Source organism: Mus caroli, unplaced genomic scaffold (assembly GCF_978045245.1).
Source record: "Mus caroli unplaced genomic scaffold, Mus_caroli_1 scaffold_18, whole genome shotgun sequence".
Classification (NCBI taxonomy): Eukaryota; Metazoa; Chordata; class Mammalia; order Rodentia; family Muridae; genus Mus; species Mus caroli.
This window is the reverse complement of record NW_028227273.1, coordinates 65,847,804-65,864,631: the sequence shown is the minus strand read 5'-3', so window position 1 is coordinate 65,864,631 and position 16,828 is coordinate 65,847,804. Positions and strand designations below refer to the sequence as shown.

At 54.5% G+C, this 16,828-nt stretch overlaps 1 protein-coding gene across 6 annotated transcripts in view; it reads left to right on the top strand.

Moving 5' to 3' along the window:
- Positions 1 to 16,828, top strand: part of Anks1a (ankyrin repeat and sterile alpha motif domain containing 1A) — a 155,173-nt gene that overhangs the window by 133,553 nt on the left and 4,792 nt on the right. For 3 of the 6 annotated variants that reach the window (XM_021185968.3, XM_021185970.3, XM_021185969.3), the window contains 11 exons: positions 906 to 1,012; positions 8,197 to 8,295; positions 9,122 to 9,274; positions 9,361 to 9,468; positions 10,489 to 10,653; positions 11,777 to 11,902; positions 12,179 to 12,250; positions 12,567 to 12,653; positions 15,164 to 15,301; positions 16,154 to 16,324; positions 16,608 to 16,706. In XM_021185968.3, the coding sequence (XP_021041627.1) occupies positions 906 to 1,012; positions 8,197 to 8,295; positions 9,122 to 9,274; positions 9,361 to 9,468; positions 10,489 to 10,653; positions 11,777 to 11,902; positions 12,179 to 12,250; positions 12,567 to 12,653; positions 15,164 to 15,301; positions 16,154 to 16,324; positions 16,608 to 16,706 (1,325 nt within the window). The remainder of the gene's footprint in view (positions 1 to 905; positions 1,013 to 8,196; positions 8,296 to 9,121; positions 9,275 to 9,360; positions 9,469 to 10,488; positions 10,654 to 11,776; positions 11,903 to 12,178; positions 12,251 to 12,566; positions 12,654 to 15,163; positions 15,302 to 16,153; positions 16,325 to 16,607; positions 16,707 to 16,828) is intronic. The other 3 variants (XM_021185971.3, XM_021185973.3, XM_021185972.2) reach the window with 1 other exon arrangement.

The window sequence follows — 16,828 nt, the reverse complement described above, 5'->3', positions numbered from 1 at the left end:
TGAACGCCACGCTCCTGGATGCCAGCCCAGGCCAGGAAGGCAGCAGCGCCTCAGCCCCGGAGGCACCCCACCTGCCGGCCTCCAGAGGCTATCTGTAGATGAGCCCTGGTTGGCCGGCCACTGACCCAGCAGAGCCATCCCTGAGCCTGGGTCCCACACTCCAGCCCACCCAGCTATCCTGAGCTGGGAGCACGTGGAGCTCGGGGCCATGGTTTGCTTATTCCGGGACTGCTGGGGGAAAACAAGTAAAAGACCCTTCTCTGCCCCTGCCATTCTGCGTGCTGCTTGCGTTGCATGTGCTGGGTCCCCATGAACGCCGCCGCTTCCTTCCCGGAGCCCTCGCTGTGTGCCTGTGTCCCTCTGCTGCATGAAGATTCGCGTTGTCTCCTGACTGGTCTCTGCTGCAAGGTCGCAGAACTAGCCCCTCGCCACAGCCCCACGGCAGCTCCTGAAGTTACATGGATGGGAGGAGCAGCCAGGCTGGCGGGCACTTAGAGCTCTGGTGTTCCCCTCTAGTGCCTGTGGGGATAGACTTTCTGCCATGCCTCTGTGTGGACATTGAGGAGTTGACCCAGAGACCACTGGGGGTTGGCTCCCCTGACCCTAGGCCAAGATCGTGCATGTACAGCCTTGGCCCTGGTCCCGGCCCCAGCCAGCTCCTACCCGTGGGGTGTGTGTGGGCAGCAGCCACCCGAGTTGGCTCACGTCCAGCACTAGGCAGCTCTGTCCCTGCCTGTACAGAGAAGAGAAGCTGAGAGCCTGCTCTCTGCTCTCTTGTACATAGTCTGACTGCCTCATGGTAATGACTATGATGTGGCAGTGCCATCTGTCTTCCTCTGAGTGCCGCTGCTACCGCCTTAACGGGTTCTCCCTTTTCAAGCGTCTGCCGATTCCTCTCTCGTCAGGTTCTCGGACGCTGGAGCAGAGCGTCGGGGAGTGGCTGGAGTCGATCGGCCTGCAGCAGTATGAGAGCAAGCTGCTGCTGAATGGCTTTGACGATGTCCGCTTCCTGGTGAGTACGTCAGATGTGCTGGCCCAGGTTGGTGCTGCTTGCTGGAAGCTGGCCCACCCAGCTGGAGTGTGAAAGAGTACATAAGCCACAGGGGAGAGCCACAGGGGCCGTGGGCACCCGGAAGTCAGCTGGGTAACTGATGCTAACTTTGCCGACTATCCCGGCCCTACTACCTGTGGCCCAAGTGCCACTCAGTGGAAGCGCTCTTGGGATCCCTGACTCAGACCCCAGCCCCAGCCCTGTTTCTTAGACTGGATACTTGTGTGCTATGTGCTGAGGTACCCTGGCTGGCATGTAGAGCCATCCCCCAGCAGCTTTGGTGGGCAGGGCAGCCAGGCACCCCATGACCCATCTCAGTTGGATGCCAGGAGTTCCCTTACTTTCCAGAACGTTGCTGTTGTCACTGTAGCAAAGGTTTCCTCCTGCCCCTCCAAGTGGAGGAAACCAGAGAGCCTCACATGTGCCTGGCCTCAGAGCTGAGCAAAGGAGGGCTGAGTGTTGGCTTGGTTGCTTTTCTGAGGTTCATCCTGCACTCACAGGGAGTACAAGAGGTCAAAGGGAAAACCAGTGTCTCACCCCTGCTCTCTGAGCAGCTGGGACTCAGCTTAGACCCTGCTCTCAGGAGCCAGTGGCCCCACTTTCATCCGTCTCCAAGAAGCCTTGCCCAGTGCATCCTAGTGAGCCATTCAAGGCAGTGCCTGAGCTAAGTCATGCTCAGGTGCGGGCCATTCGATGTCACAGCAGTAGCTGTGACAGCTCACATCCTTCCTGTGAGCTGGGTACCAATCTCAGCAGTTGATAATATCTGAGCTCTGTGCTGGTGTCTCTCCCTGTTTCCCACATGTAAGCAGAGGCTAAGTGGTTTACTCAGGGTCACACTGCTGGTGATTGGTGGGGTGGAATTGTGCACTTGGGAGGCACAAGGCAAGAGGTCACTCTCTGAACACTGTCATTTATATGCTATGCATCTTGGTAAGGCGGACAAACCCATCTGCTCTGTTCCCCCATTTTCTGGGAGGCCTGTCTCCTCCTCTCCTAGTCCTGGGGGGTTCAGACTGTAACTTTGAAGCAGAGCTCTCTCTCACTTGTGCCCACTTGCCCTGACCTCATGTGAGGGGCCATGTTTACAGAGCTGGCACAGAGTCCCAGCCTACCATCCATTCAGTAGGATGAGTGAGTTTATTCCATTAGAAGAAGGTTTGGTGTCTTGGGGGGAGAGGTGCATCCTGCTTGTGACTTCCAGGAAAGGTCCAATGGAGAGTGCTTTAACTAAGCCATCCTGTTCCTGGGCAAGTCTGCAATAAGCTACACTCTCATGGCTAGGTTGGGGGCTGTTCTTTTTCAGATTTTAAAAGTCTACAGTTTTAAAATAGCAGCTTGTTTTTCCTTTTTAAAAATTAAGCTACATGGGTGCTTATGGTTCCTGGAACCTTACTTCTGACTCACCATGCTCTTTAGGGGAGGATCATGAACTAGGAAGGAGGCGGGTTCAGTTAGTGGGGAGGATAGCTGGCTCTGGGATCTTGGGGTCTTCTAAGTACCCTTTGCCGTGTGACTGGCAAGATCTGCCAAATTTTTCCTGTGTTCCAGTCCCTCGGGGGCTAAGCCCATATCATAGCACAGCTCTCCTAAATCTGGAAAGGGTTAGCTTTCCAGTCCTTGAACAGCCTCAGGATTCCCTAACCCAACCTGAGACCCAGACTAGATTGCAGCTAGATTTTTGGGCAACCATGCCCGTGAACCAGATGCCCATGTAAGGCGCAGAACCTGCAGATGACCGGCAGTGTGGTCCTTCAGGGCTTCTTTAGTCCTGGAGCATCCACAGAGGTATCCACCAGGGGTGAGCAGAGCACACCTGAGTTTAGTATGATGTTGCTCCAGAGCCTGGAGTGGCCTGAGTACCCAGCACAGCTTCCTGGGAAACTGCATGTAAAGTGCCTAAGGATAAATTTTAGCAGGGGCTTCTTCCTGTTCCTGAAACACTACCTCAGCGGGTAGGCCTGGCATGGATCATCCAGTTTGGTTCACCGTAGAGGGTGAAGGTTTCACCTGGTGCTGAGAGTCCCTAGAGATATATCTACTAGATACAAAGTAGCTCCAATAAAGGGCCCTGAAGATGTTTCTATCGATACAAAGTAGCTCCAGGAAGCCCAGATCCAGATATGTTGGGAACATCTGGAAACATGTTCACAGACAAGGAGCTCCTGTGGAGTTTCGCAGCATTGTAGAAGTTCTGTGTATGGCTAAGGGAGCTTTCCAGAATCATCTGCCCTTCAGATGTCTTCAGGGACAGAGGACCCAGTGCTCTGGCTACCATGATGCTCATATTTACATTGGGCCCTGCGCCTTCTGTCTGCTGCTCTCAGGGTCACCTTTGGGGCCACACACAACACTTATGCTCTGTTGAGGTCTATATTGGCCTCACAGGTCTCTGTTGTCTGGGTCCAGTGCTTTTTTGGGGGGAGGGGGGTTGTCCAGTGCTCTTAATCCTGACTGACCCCACAGTGATGTAATGATGGATTCAGGCAACCAAACCCTGTAGCTTAAACTTCTTCTACACCCTCTTGCCTGTAGGCAGAAAGAACGGGTCAGGTCAGGGCTGTGAGGGCTAGCATGAGCTCCCTGTGCTAATGGGGCCTAATGGGCGGCCCAACCCTAGCACCAGAAAAGCAGGCAAGGGAGTGTGGCTGTCCTGCCAGCCATCAGCGCCTGATGGCTCATGCCTGCCTCCTGGTCCATTCCTCTTCACCACAGACCATGACCACAGGAAGTGGGCATTCTGGGGACTAAGGAGCAAATGCATGCTGAGAAGGAGGTCACTGATGGAGGACAGGCACACCTGTGCCTTCAAGCAGGCAATCTCTGACAGCCTCGTGGAAGTGTTGGTGGCAGAATGATGGTGGCCCTGAGGTCAGAGGGTTGTGATAGACGTGAAAAAGTCATGTAGTGAGATAATTCCTAATGTGGGGAATGTTCACGTGGGGCTGGTGAGGGGCACATAGGCATGAATGCATGACCCCACTGTCACTTGGCACATGGGTTCCTGTCTGCTTCTGCAGTTGTAGGTCTTCCTATAGGAGAATGCTGCAGGTTACCGATGGTTACCGATGTCCTTCATGGCTTTCAGTACAGCTAGGCCAGGAGCTTGCTCTTTATTACTTTCCGTCAGACCAAACCCCCAGGCCCCTAAGGTGTCCCGCCCAGTTCCTAGACCTGTTCTCCTTCAGCCCCATTAGCCATTCTATTCGACACATGGCCTAGAGTCTTGGATCTCCTGCCATGGCTTCTGTGCTCCCATGGCCCCTGGCTTGGGGCTTTGTCCCTCCCTGTTACCTCTGTCTGTTGCTGGTCCTAGGAGCATGGCCAGCCTAAGCAGAGCTGCTGCCCAGTCGCCCTGCAGCACCCAGCTTCTCCTCCTGCCTCAGCCGCCTGTCTCCGCACAGCACTCTGTGAGCCAACTGCTGGGCTGGCATTTTCTGTCCAGTTGATATAGGACCCAAAGCAGGAGGGTGGGTGGAGCTGAGGCATAGGCAGGAGGGTTCTCAGAGAAGCCTGTGCCCTGCCTTCTGGCCTGGTCAGTCTTGTTCCCCAAGAGCCAGACTTCTCAGGGTACTGACAGCCACAGGGGTGCTCTAGATCTGTGATCCAGCCATACATCCTCCAAAAGGCTGGTGTGGGGATTGCAGGGTATCTGTCTGATCTGCAGCCTGGCCTGTGGAGGCTAAGGCTCATGGCATCAGTGTGTGAAAGCACCGTGGTCACCATGACACAGGCAGGGAAAGCTCGGGAGAAAAGTCATAGTTCCGCTTAGTACTAAGAGCTCAGATGAGGACTGTGTCATGGGTCCTTCCCAGCAGCTTCAGATGGAGCAGGCCTCTCTGTCCATCCTCCCATTGGAGCATTGGTTACCATTGGACCGATGACCTTCATGGTCCCACACATTCACGTATACTCCAGATGGAGCATGCCAACATCACCTTACCTGGAGTGCAGCTGCCACTGCATGGGCACTGAGAGGCAGTAGGCGGTGTGCACCCTTCCTCCAGAGCAGAGCAGCAGCCGGGCATCCACAGGGCTGTCCCACTTTCACCTGCAGTGTCCAAAGACATGAGAGGCTTTGAAACCAAGCCCTTCGACTCTTAAAGTGAACAAGGCCCGCCAAACTGCAAATGTGTAGCCCAGGCTAACCTTGAACTCCCAATCCTCTTGCCTCAGTCTCCCAAGTGGTAGGATTACATATGCGCACCACCATGCCCAGCTTGTGTTAGGCAAGGTCTCATGCTAGCCTAGGCTGACCTGGAACACTCAGCCTCCTGAGTGCTGGGTTACAGATATGAGCCACCACAACCAGCTTCCATGTTACTTTTTAAAATCATTATTACATTGCATGTCCCCTCGTGTCTTTGTACATGCTTGCTTGTGTTTGTGTGTGCATATGCACACGTGTACAGATCAGAGAACACCTCTAGGGAGCTGGTTTTTTTCCCCTTCTACCATATGGTCCTGGGGATTGAGTCAGGCTGCCAGGTTTGCAAACAAACAGCTTTACTCACAGACATTGCCAGACATCACCAGGCATGTGGAGGCAGAAGCAGGTGGGTTTCCGTGAGTTCTACGTCAGCTTATCTTCAGGCCAACCCCAGGCATAGTGAGATCCTGTCTCAAAAACAGAACCACACAAAATAACAGCAACAAAGATTAATTCTGAAAAACTTACCCTGTCTTGAGGCCAAAGGCAAAGGAAAAGGAAGATGCTGGTGTACCCCACCCAGGGACCAGGTAAGCAGGTGACGACCTTCACACTTTGTGCCTCCTTCACTTCAAAATGTTCTGGAATAAGCCTGTGTCAGTTTTGTACTCAGGAAAATATTTTCCTAGTGTGGAGTGGGCAGCACTGAGTGAACACCAGCCATACCCAGAGACAGAAGTGGCAGAGGAGAGGCGCTCCCTGCTCTGGTCTTTCTATTAGGGCTCTAGTGAACACTGACACTCAGTCCTGGCATGAGTCAGCTCCCTCCTCCCTCCCTGAGTAACCTGCTGCCGGGGTCTCATTCCCATCATGCAGTTGATCTTAGCCAAAAGGATGGAAGCCAAGCAGTTACCCAGACTGTGCCTCTTATTGGGTCCCTCTTTGGGGTCAAGGAACTGGTGGAAGCCAGAAACAAGCCTTTCCTACTTGCCGTGTACAGTGGGAGCTCCTAGAGACCCTAAGCCTGGAGAGCTCAGGTCTTACTCCATGCTTGCCAAGTACAATTCTAAATGAGCTCTATACCCTACACACACCACACCCCTCTCCTACAGCCCCCGTGTCTCTGACCCTCCCCAGGCCTCAGCAAGGCAGCCGCCACCAACTGACAGCTCAAAAACTAGTTCACCTGGGCAAGGGGCCTGGCTGCTTCGGTCCTTGTGAAATGTCATTTATCCCATGGTGAAGGCACACCCAGGACAAAGGAGCTAAAGAGGCAAAGGTGGGGCCACCAGGTCATAGCATTCAATGATCCAAGCTACTTAGCACATCTAAGTACAAGGTGGGGTAGAAAGAATCCAGAAAGAGGTCCAGAAGCAGCCACTCCAGACCTGCAGATGTAATTCCAGGTTGGTAGGAAAGAAACAGACAGCTTCTACCTGGAAGAGAAGAAAGCCAGTTTGAGGACATCACTATATACAAAGGAAAATGCCAGTGCTTAAAGAATAACTCTAGAAGGGCTTCCCAAGCCTGGCATACCGAGATGCCCCGTGGGATCCAGTGCTTTCAGTGTATGAAAGCAAGGGCTTGACAGAGCTAACAAGGTCATCAGGCAGGGCCAGATGGACAGCTACCAGATCAACTACAGAAATCTGTACATCACCTAGAAGCTGGCCCGGGGATTTGTGCATGGTGGGCAGGGAGTGTGTCCTGCAGCCAAAGAGAAGTAGCTGAACTAACCTGCTCACAGAGAAAGGTCTATTTCCTCACTGGAGAAAACACAAAAAGGCAAGCGGGGAAGGCCTGGGAGAGAGTAACCAAAGGGGTTTGTGTGTGCAAAGCATGCAGAACATGGAGCAGGGACCCCCACATAGATGCTGGTTATTGCTCACAAAGCTCCTACCAATGTAGGGTGCCCGCGCTGACTTTGAGACACGTGCCCATATCCTTTACACAAATGGTGCCCTGTGCATCTCTGGCCTAGCAGGTGCGATGCCTGTGTTTAATCTGGCCCAGTGTGGGGTTACACACCTGTAACCCCTTCACAGGGAGGGGAGAAGAAAGATCAGACTTCAGGCTGAGCCCTGGAGAGCCGGCTCGGTGTTACGAGCACTGACTGCTCTTGCAGAGGACCAGAGTTCTGTTCCCAGGACCCACATGGCACTTCCTCCAGTACTGCATGTACAAGACATACAGACTTCAAGATGAACTTTGACTCCATAAAATTTACTCTCACAACTAGACATGATGGCACACACCTTTAATTCCCAGCCCTTGGGAGGCAGAGGCAGGAGGATCTCTGAGTTCTAGGCCAGAAGTACCAGTGAGAGAAACCTGTCTCAAAACAAAACAAAAAAATACAATTGTTTCTCATGGTTGTTACAGTGAGACAGCCTTGAGGGCTACAGGTATGGAGTCAGTCAGCCTTGAGGCCTGCAGGTGGAGTCACACTGCTTTAGCTCAGATCTAAGTTCTGCTACTACATATATACGTTCTGGAACATTCTGATGGCCAGGTGCCTCAATTTTTCCATCTGTGTGACCAAGATTAACAGAGAGGCTAACAACATTGTGGTGTACTTGGGAAGGAGGCATGTGGCCCGCCAGCTGTCCCCACTGTCCCTGTGGGACTCGGGTTCTGTAGCTTCTCTACCCTGGGCTGCTCTATTCAGATAGTGGCAAGGCAGCGAGAATGCTGACTAAAGCTTAGCCTGGACCCCTTCCTCCAGCAGTGAGCCCTGTTTCAATAGTCCTGTCAGATTCCTGCCGCATCTGTTCCTCCCCCAGGCTTAGGTGTGTCTGTGGGGAGCACAGTGCCATGCGTTACGGGCATGGGCAGGTTTGCCAACAGCTTACTCTGGCTGCTGGCCAGGGCGTCCAGTGTTCTGCCTTCTCTTGGTGGCTGTGATGGAGAAACGTTTGCTGTGGCATCACGGCAGGCTGACCTGACTGGACACCGGGCCTCGTGTAGGAAAGACCTAACATCCTCTCTCTCTCAGGGGTCTAATGTGATGGAAGAGCAGGACCTGAGGGAGATTGGCATCAGTGACCCACAGCACCGGCGGAAGCTGCTGCAGGCTGCACGCTCCTTGCCCAAGGTGACCACTCCAGGCCTTGGCCCTCCTGACCCCATGGACCAGAGATTCTCAACCTGTGGACTACAACCCCTTTTGGGTCACAGGGGTCATATCTAACATATCAGATATCCTGCATGTTAGAAATTTACAGTTCACGACAGTAGCAAAATTACAGTTATGAAGTAGCAACAAAATTCTAGGGTTGAGTGTCACCACACCATGGGGAACTAGATTAAAGGGTCACACGCAGCATTAGGAAGGTTGAGAACCGCTGGCATAGACCCAAAGCAGAAAAGGAGCCTGGCTCTGAGACGTGCAGATCTCATCCTGTGTCTTCGCTCATCAGAGCCCAGCAGGCCCAGGGTCTTCCTGCTTCTCTGTAAAGCTCCCAGGCCCTTGGAGGGTAGCAGGGCTCCAGGGCAGTGAGGGCCTTGTCTGGACAGCTGAGGAGGTTCTGGGGTCCTCTTGGCACAGAGCTAGTTCCAAGGGCTTGGCCTGTCACTCGAGCCGCCTCTGGAGTCTCTTGACTCATTAGAGGACAAGCTGACCTACCTTGACCCCAGAGAAGCCCTAGAGGAGCATTCTCTGAGACCACAGTCACCACCCCTGACTGTCACTGTCATGGCCAGCTTGCCCTTGGTCCTTTCACCAGAGCTCAGGAAGTGACTCTTGGAGCTAGCTCAGGAGAAGCATCCTCACCCCTCCTCCCCGTCTTCCTCACCTACCAGCACCTCCTGCCCCCACCCAGCAGCCTCTGCATCCCAGAGTGGTGGTATGCCGAGGGAAGGCACAGGGTATTTCTTTCCCTGTGACTCAGGGATGCTTTCCCTGCCTCCTTGCACCACAGGTGAAGGCCCTTGGCTATGACGGGGTCAGCCCCCCCTCAGTGCCCTCATGGCTGGACTCGCTGGGGCTGCAGGACTATGTCCACTCTTTCCTGTCCAGTGGCTACAGCTCCATCGACACTGTGAAGAACCTCTGGGAGCTAGAGCTTGTCAATGTGAGTGTCCCTGGGAGGCCTGGGGAGGGGGGCCTGCCCCGCCCCACCCTGCCCCGCCCCCTAACTGCTCCTCTGCCCCTCTGTAGGTCCTGAAGGTTCACCTGCTGGGCCACCGCAAGCGCATTATCGCCTCTCTAGCAGACAGGCCCTATGAGGAGCCACCCCAGAAGCCTCCAAGGTTTTCCCAGCTAAGAGTGAGTTCACAAGCACACTTTGTGCATTAGTCCTGGTCACATGACTCTTGGGATAGCACACAGCAGTCCCTGCCCTCGCCCGCTGGGCTCATGCACAGGAAAGTGGTTTCTCACCTTTTTGAAGGTGAGACCTCTTGTTTGTACCCAGAATCCTTGGGGTGGTTCTTTTTTTTTTTTTTAAGATTTATTTATTCATTACATGTAAGTACACTGCAGCTGTCTTCAGACACACCAGAAGAGGGAGTCAGATCTTGTTAAGGATGGTTGTGAGCCACCATGTGGTTGCTGGGATTTGAACTAAGGACCTTTGGAAGAGCAGTCGGGTGCTCTTACCTGCTGAGCCATCTCACCAGCCCCTTGGGGTGGTTCTTAATGAAGACCCAGCACTGTGACTATAGAAAGGAAGTTAACCAGTTCCAGGCCAGGCCCACATCCAGGGCTTAGACTCAGCTCTACCTACTGCTGCAGAGACCCTTCCAGTGCGCCAGTGGGCCCACCCCAGTGCTTGCCGCCAAGCTACAAATCCTGGGGCAGCCGGGGCTTCCTCAGACCAGCCAGTCCCTGACAGCCGCTTAGGGCTGCTGATTGGAAACTCCGGAACTGTGATGGGCGGGCCACCACAACGCTGTGCTGGCAGCATCCTCATGAAGACGCAGCTTGTACACATGAGGAAGCCGAGACAGGCCAGGGCTGGAGCCACATGAAGGGCCATGGAGAGCAGCTTCCCACTGGAGGAGCCCGCTGCTCGGAGGCTTTTCCTGAGAGAGGGCTCTGCTTTGCTGACAGGGCAGATAGTTTCACTCGTGATGAATGTGGGAGTGGCCCCTGCCCTTCCCTCTCCACAGCACAGCCTTGTATGGGCCTCTTCAGGGTGGGCTGCTGGGAGGTTTGGCTCTTCCTGGAACAGGCAAGGCCTAGCTGCCTCTGTCCACATGGCTGCTCAGCCCTGTGCCACCCTGGGCAGCCCGAGGGCAGGCGATGCCTCCAGTCTGGGAAGTTCACCAGTTTCTTGCCCAACAGTGCCAAGATTTAATCTCCCAGACATCGTCCCCGCTGAGCCAGAATGATTCCTGCACAGGGCGGTCAGCAGACCTGCTGCTGCCCTCGGCAGACACAAGCAGGAGGCGGCACGACAGCCTGCCCGACCCCGGGACCGCCTCCCGAGCAGACCGCTTCCGAGTCCAGGTAAACAGGAGGGTCAGAGTTGGCCGGGGCCATCGGTGGGCTGCCGTCAGTGCCAGGAGCAGTGCCACTTGCCCTCTTCACCCCTACCCAGAGCTAGGTGAGGCCTTGGGCCTCCAGAAGCTTTGAGAAGAGCTTTCTCCTGACACTTCCATATCTCTGCATCAGATCTGAAGCTCTCCTGGGCCATGGTCTTCCTGTCGGGCCCTGCAGGCCCCTGCTCATCCCCACAGCAGTCCCGTTCTCTCATGAGGCTCAATCCCCAGGGTTTCCTTCTCCACAGCTCCTCAGCGGCTTTTCCTCCAGCCCCGCCCTCCCCGCGGCCCCACAGCCCAGGACCCGCTGTGCCTGCTGCCGTGCTCCAGCTTACAGGCAGAGCCAGGTGCTCTCATGCTTCACTGTGCCTCCCAGGACAATGCTGGTGTCATCTTGCTTTATGGGCTCAGCCTCTGGGGCCCTGACCCTCCCAGATTCCTTGGGTCCAGCCTGTCTGTCCTCCTGCCTTGCCACGCTCTGGCTCCTCTCCTTTAGCCGGCTAGACCTCAGGCTAGCAGTGTCTCCTGGGAGAGCAGATACCTCCCTGCTCTGATGCCCTGCACACATTCCAGGCCATAAGGTGTGTCTCCCTGTCCCATCCCTCCCACAGCACTGCTTACATTCTTACACAGTGCCCAATCGTTCAGGTCTCTGTGGAGACCACACACAGTAGAAGCAGAACTGAGGTGTTTTCTGAACCTGCACCTCCATCTCCCACATTAAGTGTTACATAAATTGTGGTGGTCCCTGCCCTCCAGCTGCTAGCACAGGGTCCATCTAGAGTGCATCCATTGCCCGGGAGGGGCCTGAGGAAGCTGAGGGCTCAGCTCCATGGCTGCTGCCTGCGTTCTTTATGCCGAATGGTGCTCACCACTCGGCCTGTCATGTACACGTTCCTGTGTCAGAAATCCTCGCTCTTCCTGCCTGTGATGCCCCGGGAGCTCCTCCAGTGGCCTTGGGGCTGCTCAGGCTCCAGTTTGCCCTGCCGGAGTCACTGGCTTCCCCACTCTTCGGGTGTCCTAGAGCCCGGCAGTGCACTTGTGAGCTCCCTGGAGCAGGTGAGTAGTGTCCAACTGTGTGTGTTCTACAGGAGGAGCCCAGTGAGACCAAGCTGACCCTCCGTCCACCCAGCCTGGCCGCGCCCTATGCTCCTGTTCAGAGCTGGCAGCACCAGCCAGAAAAGCTCATCTTTGAGTCCTGTGGTTATGAGGCCAATGTGAGTTGCCTCTGTCCTCCCAAGATGGCCAGCCTCTCTCCCTGCCCCCTCTTACCTGGGTCCTCGAACTGCTCACAAGGCTGGACCTAGGACCCACAGGCTGTGCTGAGGGGAGAGACACTAGCCTGAGAATAAACCAGGGAGGGAGCTTTCCGTCGGGGTGGGAGAACATGTTTTGAAAGGTAACGTCAAACAACAGAATAGTCCCACATTGGCCAGGCCATCCTACACGACAGCACAAGTATCCCTAAGCCCACTCTTTACCCATTCCCACAGTATCTGGGTTCTATGCTGATCAAAGATCTGCGAGGGACAGAGTCCACCCAAGATGCCTGTGCCAAAATGCGGGTAAGCTGGCTGAGTGATGTCTGCCCTTCCAGAGAACCTGGGCTCAGTTCTCAGCACCCACACTGGTAGTCACAACCTTCCATAACTCCGGTTCCAGCAGGATCCGATACTCTCTGTTTGCCTCCATGGATACCAGGCAGGCACATGATAATGCACAGACAAAGCAGCCATAAACATAGCATGAGGATGAGGAGGGAAGTGTGGGTAGGTGGGAGGGGTTGACCAGAACAGCAAGCTAGGGGACACCTGCTATGACCTCCTGGCCCTACCAAACTGTGTAGAAACCGCACCCTCAGCCCACCCCATGTTTCTACAGAGGTCAACGGAGCACATGAAGAAGATCCCCACCATCATCCTGTCCATCACGTACAAAGGTGTCAAGTTCATTGATGCCTCCAACAAGGTACGCTGCCCATGAGGACTCTATGTGAGAGAACAGTATAACAGGTTCAGAAGGGCCGGTCCATGCGCACTTGCCTTCGTGTGGTGAGGCCATACTGGCTGTTCACCTCATGGTGCTCAAAAAGCAGTGGGGGAGGCAGGAACAACTCTCTGGGACGTTCTAGAATAGCAGCACCACCGACCGGGACCCACCTTCAGGGAGACACCTCGTATCTTTTTTGTTGTTGTTGTTTTTCAAGACAGGGTTTCTCTGTGTAGCCCTGGCTATCCCGGAACTCACTTTGTAGACCAGGCTGGCCTTGAACTCAGAAATCCGGCTGCCTCTGCCTCCCAAGTGCTGGGATTAAAGGTGTGTGCCACCACGCCCAGTGACACCTCATGTCTTAACTATAGTATTCTGCTTCTGGCCCAAATGGCTCATGACCATCTCATAACACAAATGCACCCAGTCCCCCTGCAAGCATCCTCAGAGCCCATACAGTCCTAGCACTTTCCAAAAGTACAAGTTCAAGCTTCCTCTGAGATTCAAAGCAAATGTTTTCTACACAGGGTCTCACTACGTAGCCCTGATTGGGTGGGAACTCACTCTGTAGACCAGGCTGGCTTCAAACTTAGAAATCCACCTGCCTCTGTCTCCCAAGTGCTGAGATTAAAAGCTACCATGTCCAGCTTTAAAGCAAACTGTTAATTTTGAGCTCCTATAAAACTCAGAAGTCAGGGTTGAAGAGATGTTAAATGGCTCACAGCACTGGCTGCCCCCCGCATGGTGGCACAAAACCTATCTATACTCCACTTCCAGAGACATCTAATGCCCTCTTCTGGCCTCTGTAAGCACCAGGCACACATGTGATCCATGGACACACATACAGGGGAAACTTCATACACATAAAACACATTTACTTTATAAATAAAAATCAGAAACTGCACACTCCTGAGATAACAAGTAGTACAGAATAAGCATTTTTTTCACTCTAAAAGGAAGAAATAAAATAGCAAGCAAAGGCCAGACCAAAGCAACCAAGAATCCGGCAAGGTAAACAATGCCCACAGCATGTCTGGCACCTAGGCATGTGGGGTGGTCCTGCGAGCACCAGTGGGCAAGGGAGGCCCTGGTGTTTCAGCTCTGGCCACTGCTCCTAGCCTTCCCTGGGCAGCATCCATGTTCCTGGTGCCAACCCTGCATTTTCTGAGTCCCCACTGCCTTCCCCTTCCCAGTCTCACAGCTCCCTCTTGCAAACTCCCACGCTGCCAGGGCCCAGGCCTTCCTCTGAAGCTGGGGTGCAGGCCTCCATGGCCCGTATCATTTACATTCTTCACACCACGTAGGTGATGCCAAGATCTCCATCTACTAAGGAGTAGGGGGCCCTTCTGGACCAGGGCTGGGGCAAGCTTTGAGTACTTAGATGGCTGAGCGTGATCAAGTAGATCCTGGAGAGACATGTTTCTGGGTGGCCGTTACAAGCAGACTGGAGCTGGCTCTTCTCAGGAGAAGACAGCCCAGTGAGTTCTCCTCTGGACTCTTGAATTAGTCCTGGGTTGGGTCTGCCCAATGCCAGAACTATCTCCAAAGTCATTCCTGCTATTCCAGCACACAGCATTTGACTCCTTTATAGTGTTCTCACTGTCTTCAGACACCATGTCCTCCCTGGGCTGGCTTCATCCAGTTCTTGTGACCCAACTACATGCCTTTTATATCTTTGTCCCTTGGTTACTCTTCCCAGTTCTCCCTGTAAGCCTGTAAGCCTGACTAGAACAGCTATAGCCATACTCCCTCTTACATGCTGGGTGTCGCGGCTACTGCCGCTACCGCCACCACTGCCACCTCCACCTCCCTCTCCTCCTCCTCCTCCTCTTCTTCCTCCCTGCCCCCTCCTGGGTCCAGGAGTCTGTCATCATCACCCTCAGTATCTCAGTCTGGGGACAGGGCAGAGTGTAAAGTTCTTTGTCACAGTATAACATGAATGGTCCAGTCCGCAGTAGACACCGTCATGAGCACAGTCTCTCTCCAGAATTTCCCATCAAGCACTGCTGGCAGCATCCTAATCTTTCTCCAGCCCTCATTTCTGAAATCCTCCACAGACATCCTTGCAAAGGTGTGAGAACCGCACGGCCAGGTTAGCCACCCCAGAGGCTCGACTTCCATGGTGCCTGTCCATCGCTGGAACCCGATTTCTGTCCCAACTGCTTATCCTCTTCCTTAGCACTGGCCCTTCCTGGCTCCTTAACTGAGATACAGACTGCCTGGGGTCCACCTCCTAAGAGCCATCCTCTGCCCTTCTCTGGAGCAGATGGAACATGTGTTCATTTGCCTGGGAACATTTTGCTGCCTGTTGGCCACAGTCAGGAGTGAGGCCCTGTGGCTAAATGAGCAGGCTCAGACAGCCCTCAAACCCAGTGAGGAAAAGTGGGGTTTGTCTGGAGTTCCAGGCTGATTAAAAAAAAAGTAGGGTGGTAAACTCAGAGGCACGCCCTGAGGAGCCCAGGAGTCCCAGAATGCACTTTTCCTGGCAGAACGTCATTGCTGAGCACGAGATCCGGAACATTTCCTGCGCCGCACAGGACCCAGAGGACCTGTGTACCTTCGCCTACATCACCAAGGACCTGCAGACGAGCCACCACTACTGCCATGTTTTCAGCACAGTGGATGTGGTGAGTGTCCCTGTGATGGTCGCAGACTGTGGCCTGAAAAGACAGCAGTGGCCCAGCAATGTCCATCGCAGTCCTTTTTACAGCCGTGAGTAGCAGCCCAGATGGAAGCACCCTGGGCCTGGGTGTCACCTGGTTTCCTAGCTACACATTTCCTGGGTCGACCCACTATTCCCAGCTCCCCAGGCTGCTGGTGGCCATACACTCTGGCCTCAGCTCTCCTTGCCCCTTCTCACAGCAGGAAGTGTCCAGTGTCCAGCTCTCTGGGGCTTCCTCCACACACAAGCTGCAGGAAGTCCTTCAGCCCTAGCCCGTGGCACCAGATGTCCGGTTTTGCCTCTGACAGCTAGCTAACTCCATGATCTAGAAATGCTACCTCTCCTTTCCCCATCTGGGGCTGCCCTGAAGATGACGTGGGTTAGCTAACACAGCTCTCCCCCTGCGGTTCACATAGGCACCCACGCTGCTAATGTACCGCACTGAGATGGGCTTAGGGTACATTCTATACATTATTCGTCCCCAGTCACTCCTCCTTGGAAAGAGGCTGATGCTGGTTAGCTCACAAGCCAGCCATGGAAAGACTCCAGAGAGGGCGTAGCCCCCAAGACACTAGGGCTCTGCTGCGGGCATTCCCTCTTAGAATATGATGCAGTCGGCTGGGTTTGCATTCACCTAGTGCTTGAAGCAGAGTCTTGTCTGAAGAAACGCTATTCTGCTAAGATTCCTTGCTGACCACTTTGAAACAAATCTGTGTTTTCAATAATAATAATAATAATAATAATGTTTCCTGCTCCCCGTGAGGAGGACGGGTCTGCAGGAAGCTGCGCTGCTAGCTGGCACTCTGCTTCTTCCCAGAACCTGACCTACGAGATCATCCTGACCCTGGGGCAGGCATTCGAGGTGGCCTATCAGCTGGCCCTCCAAGCCCAGAAATCCAGGACCATGGCGGCCTCTGCAGCTTCGATGATTGAGACAAAATCCTCCAAACCAGTGCCTAAGCCTCGGGTCGGCATGAGGAAATCTGCAGTACGTGCCCTCCAGCCTCCAGGGCACCCCAGGGCTCGGGTGGAGCGGGGCACAGCCAGTGTCTTCTCACCCCTTGGCAGCTGTCCTGGGAGAGCGGCCTACCCACTTCCTTTAGCTCCCCCTCAACCTCCAACCCGGGTTCCTCTGGCAGGAGAGGGCAGTGTCTTCCCTTCTTCCCTTGTCGGGCCCAACCCAGGGCACGGTCATCATGGGGCTGCTGCATACAGCTGCAGCAAGCACCCTGTGACATCCCTGTGTCTGTCTGCTTTGCTCTGCGCCCCAGGTGCCGGTGCCCCCCGACTCTCGCTGTTGTCACTGTCACACCTGCACCACTCACCGTCCTTCCTACCTACCGCTGCCGTCCGTTAGTCCTGGAGTCAAGGTCTTTCCGCCTCCCGCTGTCTTGTGTGTCAGGCTCCCCAAAGTGCCCGTGAGCTGTCTCATACCTTGGCCTCATGCTCTGCCTTTGTGACGCTCTTCTCCTTCCTGGAGATTCCCTCTGTG